At 39.3% G+C, this 16178-nt stretch overlaps 1 protein-coding gene and 1 long non-coding RNA gene across 5 annotated transcripts; one reads left to right on the forward strand and one right to left on the reverse strand.

Moving 5' to 3' along the window:
• The first annotated feature begins 6514 nt into the window (after window positions 1-6514).
• LOC308687218 (uncharacterized protein) lies at window positions 6515-13727 on the forward strand. Of its 4 annotated transcripts, XM_081359579.1 has the most exons (14): window positions 6519-6596; window positions 8102-8148; window positions 8259-8324; window positions 8489-8616; window positions 9266-9470; window positions 9582-9657; window positions 10221-10504; window positions 11026-11088; window positions 11273-11355; window positions 11542-11631; window positions 11720-11925; window positions 12020-12116; window positions 13064-13220; window positions 13298-13727. In XM_081359579.1, exons 3-14 carry the CDS (start codon window positions 8298-8300, stop codon window positions 13451-13453), a joined length of 1572 nt encoding a protein of 523 aa, XP_081215705.1. In that variant the 5' UTR covers window positions 6519-6596; window positions 8102-8148; window positions 8259-8297; the 3' UTR covers window positions 13454-13727. The 4 variants fall into 4 exon arrangements, with proteins under 4 accessions (XP_081215706.1, XP_081215705.1, XP_081215708.1 ...); XM_081359580.1 differs by lacking the exon at window positions 8489-8616 and having other exon boundaries at window positions 6515-6596; XM_081359582.1 differs by lacking the exon at window positions 8489-8616 and having other exon boundaries at window positions 6530-6596; window positions 8259-8300.
• Window positions 12875-15926, reverse strand: LOC308687219. The gene is made up of 4 exons (XR_014029712.1): window positions 15794-15926; window positions 14198-14244; window positions 14022-14087; window positions 12875-13857 (listed from the first exon to the last, which is right to left on the reverse strand). It is a non-coding gene; the product is annotated as an uncharacterized lncRNA (long non-coding RNA).
• Between the last annotated feature and the right edge of the window lie 252 nt (window positions 15927-16178).

Below are 16178 nucleotides of genomic sequence, written 5' to 3' on the forward strand. Positions count from 1 at the left end.
AACACACACTCACAGCGTTCGGCTGATCTTACGGCTGTCAGAGCAGAAACTAAAGCTGATGCTCTCCGTGTGTTTTTCCGTCGTCTCCGGTCGTATTCATATGTAAATTTCACAAGCTTATTTTGACCATTAGATCAAAAGATTTGAAAAAGCCCACACATTTACCCACCCATGACCCTCCCCTTGAAGAAATCAGGAAATCAAGTGGTTGAAAGTGGACAAAAGAGACAGATTAAAACACCAGTTGTAAACGGAATGTGTCTCCCTCGTCTGATCGACCAAAACGCATCCTAATACCAGGTGTAAATAGGGCCGAGCGTCCTTTGATCCAGGACAGAAAAGTATTTTCTTGTTGTTTGTGAAGGCCTCGACTGACTGGGACCTAATAGAAACAGGCACTCTGGGTGGGCCGAGAGGGTGATAGGGGAGAAAGGTGAAGTGAGACACTTGTAATATCCTACCACAGATGGCCAATTCTCTCACTCACACACACACACACACTTGTGGGGGTTAACAATAACTCTGCCGCTCTCCCCACCCCCTCACCCCCACCTCCATGCAAATCAATCCGCTATGGTTCAGCTTCAACAAGACCAAGTTCACCATGACATGCAGGAGCACTTCAAAGAGACCCATGCTTCCTAACCTCTCTCCCGCGGTTTCTGGGTGTTGCTTTTCACCTCAGCTTATGCCCCACCTGGCCGGGGTGGGATTCTCTCTCCCTCCCTCGGCCTGATTTTGACTTTGATCCATAATCCAAACTCGGAAAAGCGCTCCCGTTCCCAGCGTTCCAGTCAGGAAAAGTGCAGCGATGTCAGATGTGTGCCGTAACGCCATCCAGACATGAACCCAGTTCCAACGTAGCATCAAATGAGTTATGAAAAAAATCAGTGCTCCCACGCTAAGACGGACACCAATAAAACAGGTTCCTGCGGTTAAGTGCTAACGCAGACGGGATGATCAGAAAAGGTCTGGATATTAGTATAAAAAGGAGTGAATGATGGATTGAATGGGGAAAAGCACAATGAAAGATGGACATTATTAGCAACGGCTGTACCTCTGTAGGGGGTCGAACTGAAGCTTAGATTTGAGGCGCAGTTTGAAATGTACATCAGATGCTAACAGACAAAATAGCCACATGAAATATGATCAGGTCACTTTAGCACAGGGGTTTTCAATCATCTTGATGCCAAGGACCCCTAAATATGATAATCCCCTTGCAAGGGAGCACCTTCCTAAAATATAAAATCAGCTGTATATATATATATATATATATATTCATGTATTATACATAGAGCAGCTATATATATATATACAGTGAGGAAAATAACTATTTGAACACCCTGCTATTTTGCAAGTTCTCCCACTTAGAAATCATGGAGGGGTCTGAAATTGTCATCGTAGGTGCATGTCCACTGTGAGAGACATAATCTCAAAAAAAAAAAAAAAAAATCCAGAAATCACAATGTATGATTTTTTAACTATTTATTTGTGTGATACAGCTGCAAATAAGTATTTGAACACCTGAGAAAATCAATGTTAATATTTGTTACAGTAGCCTTTGTTTGCAATTACAGAGGTCAAACGTTTCCTGTAGTTTTTCACCAGGTTTGCACACACTGCAGGAGGGATTTTGGCCCACTCCTCCACACAGATCTTCTCTAGATCAGTCAGGTTTCTGGGCTGTCGCAGAAAACACAGAGTTTGAGCTCACTCCAAAGATTCTCTATTGGGTTTAGGTCTGGAGACTGGCTAGGCCACACCAGAACCTTGATATGCTCCTTACAGAGCCACTCCTTGGTTATCCTGGCTGTGTGCTTCGGGTCATTAAGACCCAGCCTCGACCCATCTTCAATGCTCTAACTGAGGGAAGGAGGTTGTTCCCCAAAATCTCGCAATACATGGCCCCGGTCATCCTCTCCTTAATACAGTGCAGTCGCCCTGTCCCATGTGCAGAAAAACACCCCCAAAGCATGATGCTACCACCCCCATGCTTCACAGTAGGGATGGTGTTCTTGGGATGGTACTCATCATTCTTCTTCCTCCAAACACGTTTAGTGGAATTATGACCAAAAAGTTCTATTTTGGTCTCATCTGACCACATGACTATCTCCCATGACTCCTCTGGATCATCCAAATGGTCATTGGCAAACTTAAGACGGGCCTTGACATGTGCTGGTTTAAGCAGGGGAACCTTCCGTGCCATGCATGATTTCAAACCATGACGTCTTAGTGTATTACCAACAGTAACCTTGGAAACGGTGGTCCCAGCTCTTTTCAGGTCATTGACCTGCTCCTCCCGTGTAGTTCTGGGCTAGTTTCTCACCTTTCTTAGGATCATTGAGACCCCACGAGGTGAGATCTTGCATGGAGCAAGATGTTGTTTAGCTTCATGTTTAGCTTCTTCCATTTTCTAATGATTGCTCCAACAGTGGACCTTTTTTCACCAAGCTGCTTGGCAATTTCCCCGTAGCCCTTTCCAGCCTTGTGGAGGTGTACAATTTTGTCTCTAGTGTCTTTGGACAGCTCTTTGGTCTTGGCCATGTTAGTAGTTGGATTCTTACTGATTGTATGGGGTGGACAAGTGTCTTTATGCAGCTAACGACCTCAAACAGGTGCATGTAATTTAGGATAATAAATGGAGTGGAGGTGGACATTTTAAAGGCAGACTAACAGGTCTTTGAGGGTCAGAATTCTAGCTGATAGACAGGTGTTCAAATACTTATTTGCAGCTGTATCATACAAATAAATAGTTAAAAAATCATATATTTTTTTTAGATTATGTCTCTCACAGTGGACATGCACCTATACGATGACAATTTCAGACCCCTCCATGATTTCCAAGTGGGAGAACTTGCAAAATAGCAGGGTGTTCAAATACTTATTTTCCTCACTGTATATGTATATATTTATGACACATTTGTACTGTGTGAAAAATAGTAAAGGTTTTTTTTTCAGCTTTTATGAACGGATCATTATAAAAGTCCACCTTGTTATTGTAGATTAAATATAACACGAATAACATCAAATCAAAAAAAATTTTATCAGGTTAAACTGATTATTAGTCACTCAAACCTTTATCTAAACCTCTCACCCTCAGTCGCGCATATTTTGTAGTTTTGGACATTGGGGCGCAGGGCAGTTGTACAGTCGTTATTGCTGTGCATTGTGGGATTGAATGAGTGTACTCGATAACATCCACTATGGTTTCGGACACCACTACAAATGGCTGTCTACTCAAATAGTGCCCTATTTAGGGTATAGGGGGGATTTCAGACACAGCCACAGTTTCTTCCCCGATTGCAGCAACTTCCATGTTTATTACAGTTAATAAGAAGAGGTGATTTTGTTCTCTTGAACACATGGGATGGAAACCCTGCTTTATTCGTAAATGTTTTATGTTATATTCCAATTTTGCACATACAATGAAAACTAAAACAAAAACAAAAAACTTTACTGAAAAGTTTCTGTTGCTATGAAGGAGAGACAAGCAGACAAAACTTCAGAATATGTAGTGAAATTATTTAGCTATTTTATTTGATTAAATATGTCACGATCAACTTTACACAGATTTTTCCCTTTGTAGAAAAAGTTTAAATTAACTCTTTAAAATTTAAACCAAGCTTTCTCACTTGCACATACTGTAAAGAAAAAGCAAGAGCCGCCCGTGGGAGTAACAGTTCTGAAAGGCAGGTGTTTTTCCATTCTTTTTTAGTACAGTATATATAACCCGTCCGTCAGTTAGCCTAATCAAGGTTTGGAAGGTCAAAGTTTATTTTAATTTTAGCAAACCCAACTAGCAGCACATCCTGATGACACACAGATGCAGATCCACTAACCTAAAGGTAATTCCATAGACTGAGCTCACGGCTGCCATTTTGTCACCGTTTGGATGCATTTTTTTTTTTTTATATATATATATATATATGTGTTCTGCTGAGGTTCATTAGTGTGGCACAGTGAACCAGTATATATGTACCACAGATGGCACCAGTTTTATTAGCGTTAACGCCAAGCAGGGATCTTGTTGCCATGGACGCAATGTGTTCGTATGAGAGGCATGCATGCAAGGGATCAACTGGATTGACCTCCTCACTCTCGGGTTAACAGAAGCCGTGTGTGTATCTGGTTCCCTGTGCCCGTCTATGCGTGATCTGAACAAGAGTGTGTTAGCAACATGTTCGCGAAGGCTTATTAAACAGTGAGGTTCAATCTGGGGTATCATTACTCACACTGTGAGAAAGAACAGAAGAACGTGAGCGAGCGTGAGTGCGGTGGAGGTTGTTGAACTTTGCCTCTGTAATGCACTGTAGGCCTCATGTCTCGTAAAAATTCCCCTTGCCAGCCAGTAAACACACGGGATCCAGAACTCGCAGCTTATTCCACCTGCATTTACTCTGTATGTTTCCTAAAAGAATATTCTGGGTTCAATACAAGTTGACAGCATAGTAGCATAATGTTGATTTCCTCAGAATAAAGAAATGAGTCAAATTGACTCTCCCTCATTTTTCCTTAAAGGGGTGGTTGATTATGATTTCACTTTTCTAACTTCAGTTAGTGTGTAATGTTGCTGTTTGAGCATAAACAACATCTGAAAATGCTCAAAGTTCAAAGCAAAGGGAGATATTTGCTTTTTAAGAAATCGCTTTTTAAGGACTACAACAGACGACTACACGACATTCCTCCCGGGTTAGTGACATCACCAACCCTAAAATTTACATAAACCCGCCCCCGGGAAGGCGATTTATAGATTATCAAGACAGAATATGCTAACCAATGACTAGAAGATAACTACACATAAGCTACATAAACTCATCAACTAGCCATTCAGAAATGTTGTCTACATGTTTTCACTTCTTCTTGAGTCTCTCCATCATTGTCTGACTTCGGTTTGAAAGACTAAAAGTGTTTAAAATTTTCAGTGCATGTCTGTGTAAGTGCAAGCTGTCATAGCTCCGCCCCCTGTGCCGGGAGCAGCAGCTCATTTGCATTTAAAGGAACAGACGCAAAACGGTGCGTTTTTGTTCACCCTCAAAAATGGACAATTTTAACAAATATCTGTGGGGTAATTTGAGCTAATAAAAAATTATTAAGCAATTTTTTAACACTAAAAGTATAATAACACATGTCTATGTCTTACTGGAGGCTACTTCCTTCCAAAACAGTGAGTATTTTAAAGATTGCAGATCTGCCACTTTCACTCACATTTAGATTTTTTTTTAAAGGGGCTAGAACTTCCATGTATTAATTGCATTTTATTGCAAATGTGTGAACAGTTGTAATGAAACTTAACCTTCCTCGACTTCCAAGGTTGTCTATGAAAGCCTGTAGACTGATTTTTTATGTGAAGGACTCGGGACGTTTTTGCCGGGAAAATCGCGTCACTATCGAGTGCGAGCACAAGTTGCAGGCTGCAGTTCACTTAACGGCCACCGGTGTCACTAATAACAAGGGTTTCTGAATTCTGCATTCAGCCCCTATGTAGAGTGAGAAAATGAGGGGTAAATGGAAGCTTATTTTGTTGTAATGTCTTCTTGTACTGAACCCAGAATATTACTTTAAATTCATGGTTAAATGTACAGGTGAGTTGGAACTATTTTGTATGTGAACAAAATGTCACACATGCCATGTATCTACACCTCACAACTGTGTGTCCATTTAGTGTTAAGAGTGTGTTATCTGATACACGTACTTGGCTGCTAGACAAAATAGAGGACATGTGGGTATTATATGGAGGTAGATTTGTGTCTTTATTATTCAATCAAAAAAAAGGTTGCTTCAATCAAAAAATATATTTTCAATCAAAAAAAACCGTTTCAATCAAAGAAAAAAAGTGTTTGAATGCAAAAATATATTTGAGACTCAAAAAAATGCATTTGAACACTATTTTTTTTTGCTTGAAAATGTTTTTTTTGATAGAAGTGAAGGTTTTTTTGTTTGAAGCAACTTTTTTGATTGAAGTATTGTTGTTTTGTGTTTGGGCCATATTATGGGTAGGACATTTGTGTCTTTATAATTCAATCAAAAAAGAAGTTGCTTCAAACAAACAAAACATATTTTCAATAAAAAAATCACTTCAATCAAAAAATAAACCTTTTCAATCATAGAAAAAATGTTTTTGAATGCAAAAAAATATTTGAGACTCAAAAAATTGCACTTGAACACTTTTTTTTTTGATTGAAAATGTTTTCTTTGATTGAAGTAATCTTTTTTGTGTTTGGACCATGTTATGGGTAGGACATTTGTGTCTTAATTATTCAATCCCAAAAAAGTTGCTTCAATCAAAAAAAAACATTTTCAATAAAAAAAAAAATAATTTCAATCAAAGAAAAAACTGTTTAAATGCAAAAAAAAAAAAAATCATTTGAAGTGTTTTTTTTTATTGAACTTTCTTTTTTTTTGAATGAAGTGAAAAAAGTTTTGAAGTCGTTTTTTTTTAAAATCATTTTGACACAAACGTACCGCAGTGGGGGCGGGTGCTTCCCCATTGGTCAGACATGTTTGAGTGACAAGTGTCTACACCAACGACGTCTTTCTGACAAGCAAGTCATGGTCGCCACTCGCCAGCGAGCCAGGAAGCAGTGGTGGAGTTGTTGGTAAGTAGATAAAACCGTATTAAAATGATTGGTGTCACGTTATTAGCCTACTCTGTTTGATATTTCGATTAAACATACAGCTTGCTAACTTAGCTCACGTTGACTAATTTGTGTGATGGTGTTAGATATCTGACGCCTCATATTGTCAGGCAGGCTAGCAGGGTGCGCTAACGGCTAATTGAATTGTTTATTTCACTTAAGTAACGTTACAGAGGCTTGCTATGTGCTTGTGCTATATTGTGTTATAATACGTAACGTCATTAGTGGTCAAACAACAGTCCACAGGCCAACTGTTGCCCACAGCGCTGCCTGTTTAGCAGCAACAGGTCATGCAGAGCCTGAGTCTATCTTCTCACACAGCCCACAGGATTACAGCTATTTGACCGTCCCGCTCTCTCTCTCGCTCACGGGTAGTGGTCTCCCCACCATCACAGTCAAATGCTCGCAGACACAGAGGCAGATGCTGTTATTTTGAGAGCGGGGCTTACATATGCCGTCCCGTACGGAAAATAATGTTGCATACCACCGGTAACATGAATATATATTCCGTTGCTCGGTGCGCAAACTAGCTGTGTCAGGCATTATTTATAAGTAGCCTAATGTCCTGCACAACTCCACATGGAAAACTGGCAGTTCAATGAAGTGATGCTTATTGTCTGACATAGTGTACAAGTAGTTACTAGCTTAAAGTATTGTGCCAATAATGATCCTTCTGGTAAATTTGGCATTCAGTTGAGACACAAAAGCTCTTAGTTTAATGAAAATCCTTGGAAAAGAAGACAAGATGGTTTGTTTAATTAGTATTCATTTATTTATATTTCTAATATCATATAGTATTGTCCTGTCAACCCATTACAAGTCTTGCCTTATTCAGTGTTGATTTATTGACATGTTTATGTAAGATGTTTTATTAGAAGGTGTGTGAGTGAAAGTTGTCTGAAGTTGTATTTTTCTATTTTATTGCAATGCTGATTGATAATGTAGGACTCTGGTCCTGGCTTGGCCTAAGTTTTGGTGTCTCTAAATGCTGTGCTCTGTAGGCATGACACATTAATTTCTTTATGTGATACTTTATTTTTTGCATCAAATTATTTGAAGTATTGATAAGCAGTATTGATATCGATACAGGTATTGCTGCACTCTCAATTATAACTGCTCAATAGTGTCGTATGGTTACTTTTATTATACAAGCCATCAATTTTGATGGCTTGTTAGTGTAACCGTTAAGCATAATGGCATTAATGCTATATATAGCGTACATTTAGCCAGATATTTTTTTTTTTTTTTTTAAAGTAGCTAACTAGCTAAAGCCTTAAGTAGCTGAAATTAAGTTGTCTCATGTCTCTGTCTGCAGCAACACACACACACACACACACACACACACACACACACACACACACACACACACACACAGACAACGATAGCTACCTACATTAACTGCAACATCTTTCCAGGCAGCAGATGGACTAATTGTTTTTCCTGTTGATCAAATTATGTTTTTTTAGGCCAAGAACTCCACTAAAACTTTTTGGAACAGGATTGCTTAATAAAGGTAAGAATGGATGGGTAGATTTTATTTATGGTTTTGCTCTTTTTATGTGTCCGGTGTATTGTAGGTCATAACCATTTTCACAACAGCCATATTTTCTCCCTCCCATTTAGAAAGACCAATACTACACATCACCTCTTGTGCATGTCTTCATGGCAAGGCGATTATCACATACTCAGGTTACACTCCACTTGCTGTTAACTGGATTCACACTTTTTAATCTTTTTAAAAATATATATATATATATATTAGTCTTTTTAGACTCTACCTGCTTCATCTAAAGTGATTGATGGTGTTATTGTTGATAACAGTGGTTAACTTAGGATCTAATCTCTCATCCCAGTATGACGAGCAGGCAGCCACTGCCGCTGCGCAGACTTTTCTGTCAGTGCTTAATCGCACCATAGAAGAACCCAGGCAGAGGAGTCAGGACATGCCTACTCCTTCAACTGTACAAAACGAGATGTCCAGGTAGTGTAGCCAGCCAGCAGTAGTGCATTTATTTTTCAAGTCAGCCATGCGGTATCAGAGCTGAGGGTGTAGCAACAATAGTCTTGACTCAAATGCACGACTCAAACACAGCGTTAGGCAGGGTAACAGTCTTTACTGGAAAAACAGGTTCGGTACACAAGTAATCCATCAGCGGGGGCAAACAAACCAGACAGGGATCAGGCAAAGGCGAGGTCAACCAGAACACAGGCAGGGGTCAATACCAAGGAACTAGAAAATACTACAGAGCAATAAAGGCTATGAAGTAACGCACGGGGACAAAAAGACGAACTGGCAACGGACAGGGGAAACACAGGGACTATATATACACACACACAGAACAGGTGAAAGTATTGAGGGTGGGGACAGACAATCAAGGAGGAGGACGAAACCACACGAGGAGGGAAGGGGAATCTGAAACGAGAGGAGAAGTCAATACAACAAGATGACACAGGAAACAGAACTATAACATGGACCGAGTCATGACATGCAGGTTGTAGGGGATTTGTGAAATGTTATTCCACATACACAGCCATCCCATGCAAATTTAATTTTTTACTGACCCCTTTTTGTAAAATATTACAAATCTATTTTACAAACAAGGGTCTCACATTTTTTTACTTTTTTGCAGATCATTCCCTGGATTTTTCAAAAGAAAATCTGCAGACAAACACAGAGACAAGAAACATAAACCATGGAAAGGATTTGACATGGCTTTTTTCTTATTGAGTGACAAAGCAGAAACAACCCCGACCACACAAGATGAACTGGAGCTACTACAGGCAGGGCTGGGAAAGAGGACTCTCTCGATCACTAAAGACTTAAGCCATGAAGAGGTGAGGAGCAGCATCTTTCTTTATCTCCCCCTACCTCCTCTATCATTGCCTTCTCCACAATCGATTTTTACAGATATACCTTCCTGAAATGTTCTGTCTTTATTACTGTAGTTGTCCACTTTACTGGAGAGCACCTACCCGAAAATGGCAAGTCTTGAAGGAGGATGGCTTCTATACAAAGCAGCTGGTATGTTAAACAAGACATTAGATTAACATAAGGCTATTTGAATAGAATCTTTAAATAGTGTGGAGCCCTGCACTACACAAGGCTTTTCCGAGTTCAAAAGGAGTTTCCAGAGTTTCCCTAAATAAGCTGTTCGAAAATACTGACTTGACAGTTTTTTTGTTTTTTTTTTAAGTGGGCACATCCATGTGTACAGTGATCATAATGTGATAACCAAACTTGCCGCAAGGAGATATGGGAAATTTAGTGAATAATGTTAGAGCTTAACTCAAGAAGAGATGTCATAGAGGCTCGTATCTAAACATAAAAACATCTAATATATTTTTCTGAAACATGACATTGTAGATTATTATAATGCAGAACACCTGATTGTGCACGTTTTAACTTTTTGTCCTCGATTTCATTATCATTACAGTCGATAATACTTTTCCTCATGTCATTATTTTTCACTTACAAGTATGCCATGAATGGGTCAACTTACACTGGCTGAATGCCATGCTCAGCACACTGATGTTAATATACTTGGTTGGCACTACTTTTAATTCCCATAAAACTTGAATTTGCAGGTGGACATGGAAGGAGGAGAATGACCGCTGTCGCCTTAGAGTCAGAGGGATACACTGGCTCTGTTCTTAGAAGCGCCTCCGCAGGAGGGAAGTTTATGTTATATATTGCTCCTCTCCAAGAGAAGATTGATCTGACACCACTGCCAGTGGATGCTCCAGAGTTCAGTCTCATGCCAAAGGCTACATGCACACAGTGCAAAATGGTCATGCCATTGCAAATGCTTGCCCTTCATGTGCAAGGTGATTGTGAAGGGACGTCTTGGACAGCTCTTTGTGATTCAGAGGTGAGACGCCTTTCTTGTCACATTTTTCCACTTAATGCAAGTGAAAGGTGAATGTTGCCACCAGGCCTCCAGACTAACTTTTTTTAAAACTGTCCCTGGACATTCCTGAAAAACGGTCTCAACCATCCCGAAGTGAATGTAAACTGTCCCAAAATCGAAATGGTGTTTTTTTTAGTGTTTTTTTTCTTCTCTAATTGTTATCATCTATGTCTGTTATTGGCATAAGATAAACAGAAACATCATTATGAGAAAATAAAGTGTAGTCATAATAAATTAAAAAAGCCCCTGGAAACATGAATTTGAATATTAAAAATACATATATTATATCAAAGCCGAGTGTCTGATTAAGCATCCACAAAAGTCTGAGTGAAAATAACCATAACTATAAGAAAACCTGGTTTAAAAAAATGAATTTTGCTGTTTAGATTAAAAAAATCTTGGCCTGTTTAAATGTTAAATGACTGACAACTGTCAATCAGTGTTATCTAGTTATCTGACACATTGTTTGGCTGCATTTTCAGCAAGAAGATGAGGAGCTTGATTCTTCTGTTCCTGCGACTTTAGATGTGCCACCATCGAACAAGGTATGGTTATATGTAGGACAGAATAATATTTATTGCAATAATAATATAATCTTTTATATTTTTATTACTCCTGATTTTGAGTGAAACCATAAATGATCAAATGAACATTTACTATTTACCATTTATGCTGAGAGGGTTGCTATAAAAATTGGAACTAATCCTGTCCATACATCTTCCCATTTAGCAAAGTAAGACAAAATGCCCGATATGCAACAAATACTTCCCAAGCCAGGACATTGAGTTCCACGCCAGTATCTGTGGAACAAGGTAAGTCAAGTCACATTTATTTATATAGCACATTTCGTGCGACAGGTGCAGACTCAATGTGCTTAAGAGTAAAAAAATAAATAAATAAATAAAACAGACAAGTGGTGTATGTCCTTTGCATATAATAACATCACATTTTTTAGTTTGCTGTGATTAGATGGAATTCATTGTAACTTCCATTCTTAGTTGTAGTCCTGTATGGAGCCCAGATGCTGGACCTGAAAGTCCCCATGATCTGCAAGAACCAACACAAGATCCAATAGATGACATCTCATGGTAAAAAAAAAGAAAAGGGATCTTGAAACTTTGATTTTGCTGCCAAAATATCTTTAGATTTTTAAGATGTAATAATTTATTTTAACAGTGAAGAAGATGTTCTGCGTTGGGTTGACTCAAAAGTTGAGACGGGGAAGACCTTCAACATTTGTGTCTCGAGGGACAACATGCTGGAGAGAGGTCTAAAGCTTTGGCAGCGCCAGAAGACTGGAGGCCCAGCGAACAAACTGAAAATTACCTTCATAGGAGAAGCTGGCATCGACACTGGGGCATTAAGGAAGGAGTTCCTGTCTGGTAAGTAGTAAGCCAGTCACAAGTGTGTAATACTTCCAAATCAACAATAAAACCCTGTGACTGAGGCTGTTCTCTGGTTTGTTTATGTCCACAGAGATGGTTGCTGGGATAGAGACGCGCCTCTTTGAAGGGGGGAAGAAGGGGAAGATCCCAAAATACTCCATCACTGACCTGGACAAAAACTATTTTAAGTTTGTTACTCTTATTCATATTCTCATATTAATCAACAGTATTACTTATTTACTTGCATTTACACAATGGTGTATACTATAATGGTGTGTACAACTACTCACTGCTAGAGGAATAGACTACATTAAAAAGATATTGCTCGTGGTACACCTCTACATATCTTGTCTTAAGACACTTTGACTCTGTGACTTTGGGTACATAGTAAGTAACCATTCCAAATATTGGCTCCTGGCCATTCCAGCCAGGAACTTATCTCCTGATTCTGTAACGTGAGGCACCTTGGTGTACAAGTGCACCCCCCTGACATGATGCTGGTATGTCACAGGGACTTGGGTACATAGGAATGAATTTATATTTTCACCTCGTGCATTGTATTTGTCTTATCCGGCTTAGTACAATGTTACGATGTCATTTAGCAGACGCTTTTATCCAAAGCGACGTACATTGAGAGTTCCTACAACACAAGCAAGGACTTGTGTAGTACTTCCTACTCTTTGTAACTGGATATCTCAGGACAAACAGCTTGGCAGAATTTGATTATATGTGACCAGAAGGTCCAGTTGGACTCTGAACTAATTAGATTTTGGAGTTCAAAGGTTAAGGTCACTGTGATCTCACAAGGTGGTTTTAGTCTGAAGAATGTGATCTTTGGGATGGATTGATAAATTAGTCAAAATTAACCTAAATATTCACTTTCATATTTAAATTATATTCCTTCAGCCTTCACCACATGGGGTAAACAGAGGATGTTGGCCTAAATGGCAAACTGACTCTTGTTGCTGGAGGAATATACGTACATGGAAGTATTTTCAACAATCAACTTTCTCTAGCATAGTTTTTAGATAATAGAGGAAAAAAATATATCCATGGTAATGGTGTGAATGAACAGGGAGGTCAATACATAATTTTGTCATAGCATCACTTTTTTATTTCCCCCTCTTATATCCAGAGTTGCTGGTGAAATATTTGCAGTGAGCCTTGGCCAAGGTGGACCGCCTCCAAGCTTTCTTCAAGAGTGGTGTTACCAGTATCTGGTGACCGGGACACTGAAGGACATCACAAAAGAAAATGTGCATGATGCAGAGTTGTCCACATTAATCGAAATGGTGTGTTGAAATCTCAAGCGCATATCCTTCCCATTATGAAAGTCATCTTGTTGTATTGACTTCTCCTCTCGTTTCAGATTCCCCTTCCCTCCTCGTGTGGTTTCGTCCTCCTCCTTGATTGTCTGTCCCCACCCTCAATACTTTCACCTGTTCTGTGTGTGTGTATATATAGTCCCTGTGTTTCCCCTGTCCGTTGCCAGTTCGTCTTTTTGTCCCCGTGCGTTACTTCATAGCCTTTATTGCTCTGTAGTATTTTCTAGTTCCTTGGTATTGACCCCTGCCTGTGTTCTGGTTGACCTCGCCTTTGCCTGATCCCTGTCTGGTTTGTTTGCCCCCGCTGATGGATTACTTGTGTACCGAACCTGTTTTTCCAGTAAAGACTGTTACCCTGCCTAACGCTGTGTTTGAGTCGTGCATTTGAGTCAAGACTATTGTTGCTACACCCTCAGCTCTGATACCGCATGGCTGACTTGAAAAATAAATGCACTACTGCTGGCTGGCTACACTACCTGGACATCTCGTTTTGTACAGTTGAAGGAGTAGGCATGTCCTGACTCCTCTGCCTGGGTTCTTCTATGGTGCGATTAAGCACTGACAGAAAAGTCTGCGCAGCGGCAGTGGCTGCCTGCTCGTCATACTGGGATGAGAGATTAGATCCTAAGTTAACCACTGTTATCAACAATAACACCATCAATCACTTTAGATGAAGCAGGTAGAGTCTAAAAAGACTAATATATATATATATATATTTTTAAAAAGATTAAAAAGTGTGAATCCAGTTAACAGCAAGTGGAGTGTAACCTGAGTATTTGATAATCGCCTTGCCATGAAGACATGCACAAGAGGTGATGTGTAGTATTGGTCTTTCTAAATGGGAGGGAGAAAAGATGGCTGTTGTGAAAATGGTTATGACCTACAATACACCGGACACATAAAAAGAGCAAAACCATAAATAAAATCTACCCATCCATTCTTACCTTTATTAAGCAATCCTGTTCCAAAAAGTTTTAGTGGAGTTCTTGGCCTAAAAAAACATAATTTGATCAACAGGAAAAACAATTAGTCCATCTGCTGCCTGGAAAGATGTTGCAGTTAATGTAGGTAGCTATCGTTGTCTGTGTGTGTGTGTGTGTGTGTGTGTGTGTGTGTGTGTGTGTGTGTGTGTGTGTGTGTGTGTGTGTGTGTGTGTGTGTGTGTGTGTGTGTGTTGCTGCAGACAGAGACACGAGACAACTTAATTTCAGCTACTTAAGGCTTTAGCTAGTTAGCTACTTTAAAAAAAAAACAAAACAAAATAAAAAATATCTGGCTAAATGTACGCTATATATAGCATTAATGCCATTATGCTTAACGGTTACACTAACAAGCCATCAAAATTGATGGCTTGTATAATAAAAGTAACCATACGACACTATTGAGCAGTTATAATTGAGAGTGCAGCAATACCTGTATCGATATCAATACTGCTTATCAATACTTCAAATAATTTGATGCAAAAAATAAAGTATCACATAAAGAAATTAATGTGTCATGCCTACAGAGCACAGCACCTAGAGACACCAAAACTTAGGCCAAGCCAGGACCAGAGTCCTACATTATCAATCAGCATTGCAATAAAATAGAAAAATACAACTTCAGACAACTTTCACTCACACACCTTCTAATAAAACATCTTACATAAACATGTCAATAAATCAACACTGAATAAGGCAAGACTTGTAATGGGTTGACAGGACAATACTATATGATATTAGAAATCTAAATAAATGAATACTAATTAAACAAACCATCTTGTCTTCTTTTCCAAAGATTTTCATTAAACTAAGAGCTTTTGTGTCTCAACTGAATGCCAAATTTACCAGAAGGATCATTATTGGCACAATACTTTAAGCTAGTAACTACTTGTACACTATGTCAGACAATAAGCATCACTTCATTGAACTGCCAGTTTTCCATGTGGAGTTGTGCAGGACATTAGGCTACTTATAAATAATGCCTGACACAGCTAGTTTGCGCACCGAGCAACGGAATATATATTCATGTTACCGGTGGTATGCAACATTATTTTCCGTACGGGACGGCATATGTAAGCCCCGCTCTCAAAATAACAGCATCTGCCTCTGTGTCTGCGAGCATTTGACTGTGATGGTGGGGAGACCACTACCCGTGAGCGAGAGAGAGAGCGGGACGGTCAAATAGCTGTAATCCTGTGGGCTGTGTGAGAAGATAGACTCAGGCTCTGCATGACCTGTTGCTGCTAAACAGGCAGCGCTGTGGGCAACAGTTGGCCTGTGGACTGTTGTTTGACCACTAATGACGTTACGTATTATAACACAATATAGCACTAGCACATAGCAAGCCTCTGTAACGTTACTTAAGTGAAATAAACAATTCAATTAGCCGTTAGCGCACCCTGCTAGCCTGCCTGACAATATGAGGCGTCAGATATCTAACACCATCACACAAATTAGTCAACGTGAGCTAAGTTAGCAAGCTGTATGTTTAATCGAAATATCAAACAGAGTAGGCTAATAACGTGACACCAATCATTTTAATACGGTTTTATCTACTTACCAACAACTCCACCACTGCTTCCTGGCTCGCTGGCGAGTGGCGACCATGACTTGCTTGTCAGAAAGACGTCGTTGGTGTAGACACTTGTCACTCAAGCATGTCTGACCAATGGGGAAGCACCCGCCCCCACTGCGGTACGTTTGTGTCAAAATGATTAAAAAAAAAAACGACTTCAAAACTTTTTTCACTTCATTCAAAAAAAAAGAAAGTTCAATAAAAAAAAAAACACTTCAAATGATTTTTTTTTTTTTGCATTTAAACAGTTTTTTCTTTGATTGAAATTATTTTTTTTTGATTGAAAATGTTTTTTTTTTGATTGAAGCAACTTTTTTGGGATTGAATAATTAAGACACAAATGTCCTACCCATAACATGGTCCAAACACA

Source organism: Scardinius erythrophthalmus (assembly GCF_964197995.2).
Source record: "Scardinius erythrophthalmus genome assembly, chromosome: 2".
Taxonomy (NCBI): Eukaryota; Metazoa; Chordata; class Actinopteri; order Cypriniformes; family Leuciscidae; genus Scardinius; species Scardinius erythrophthalmus.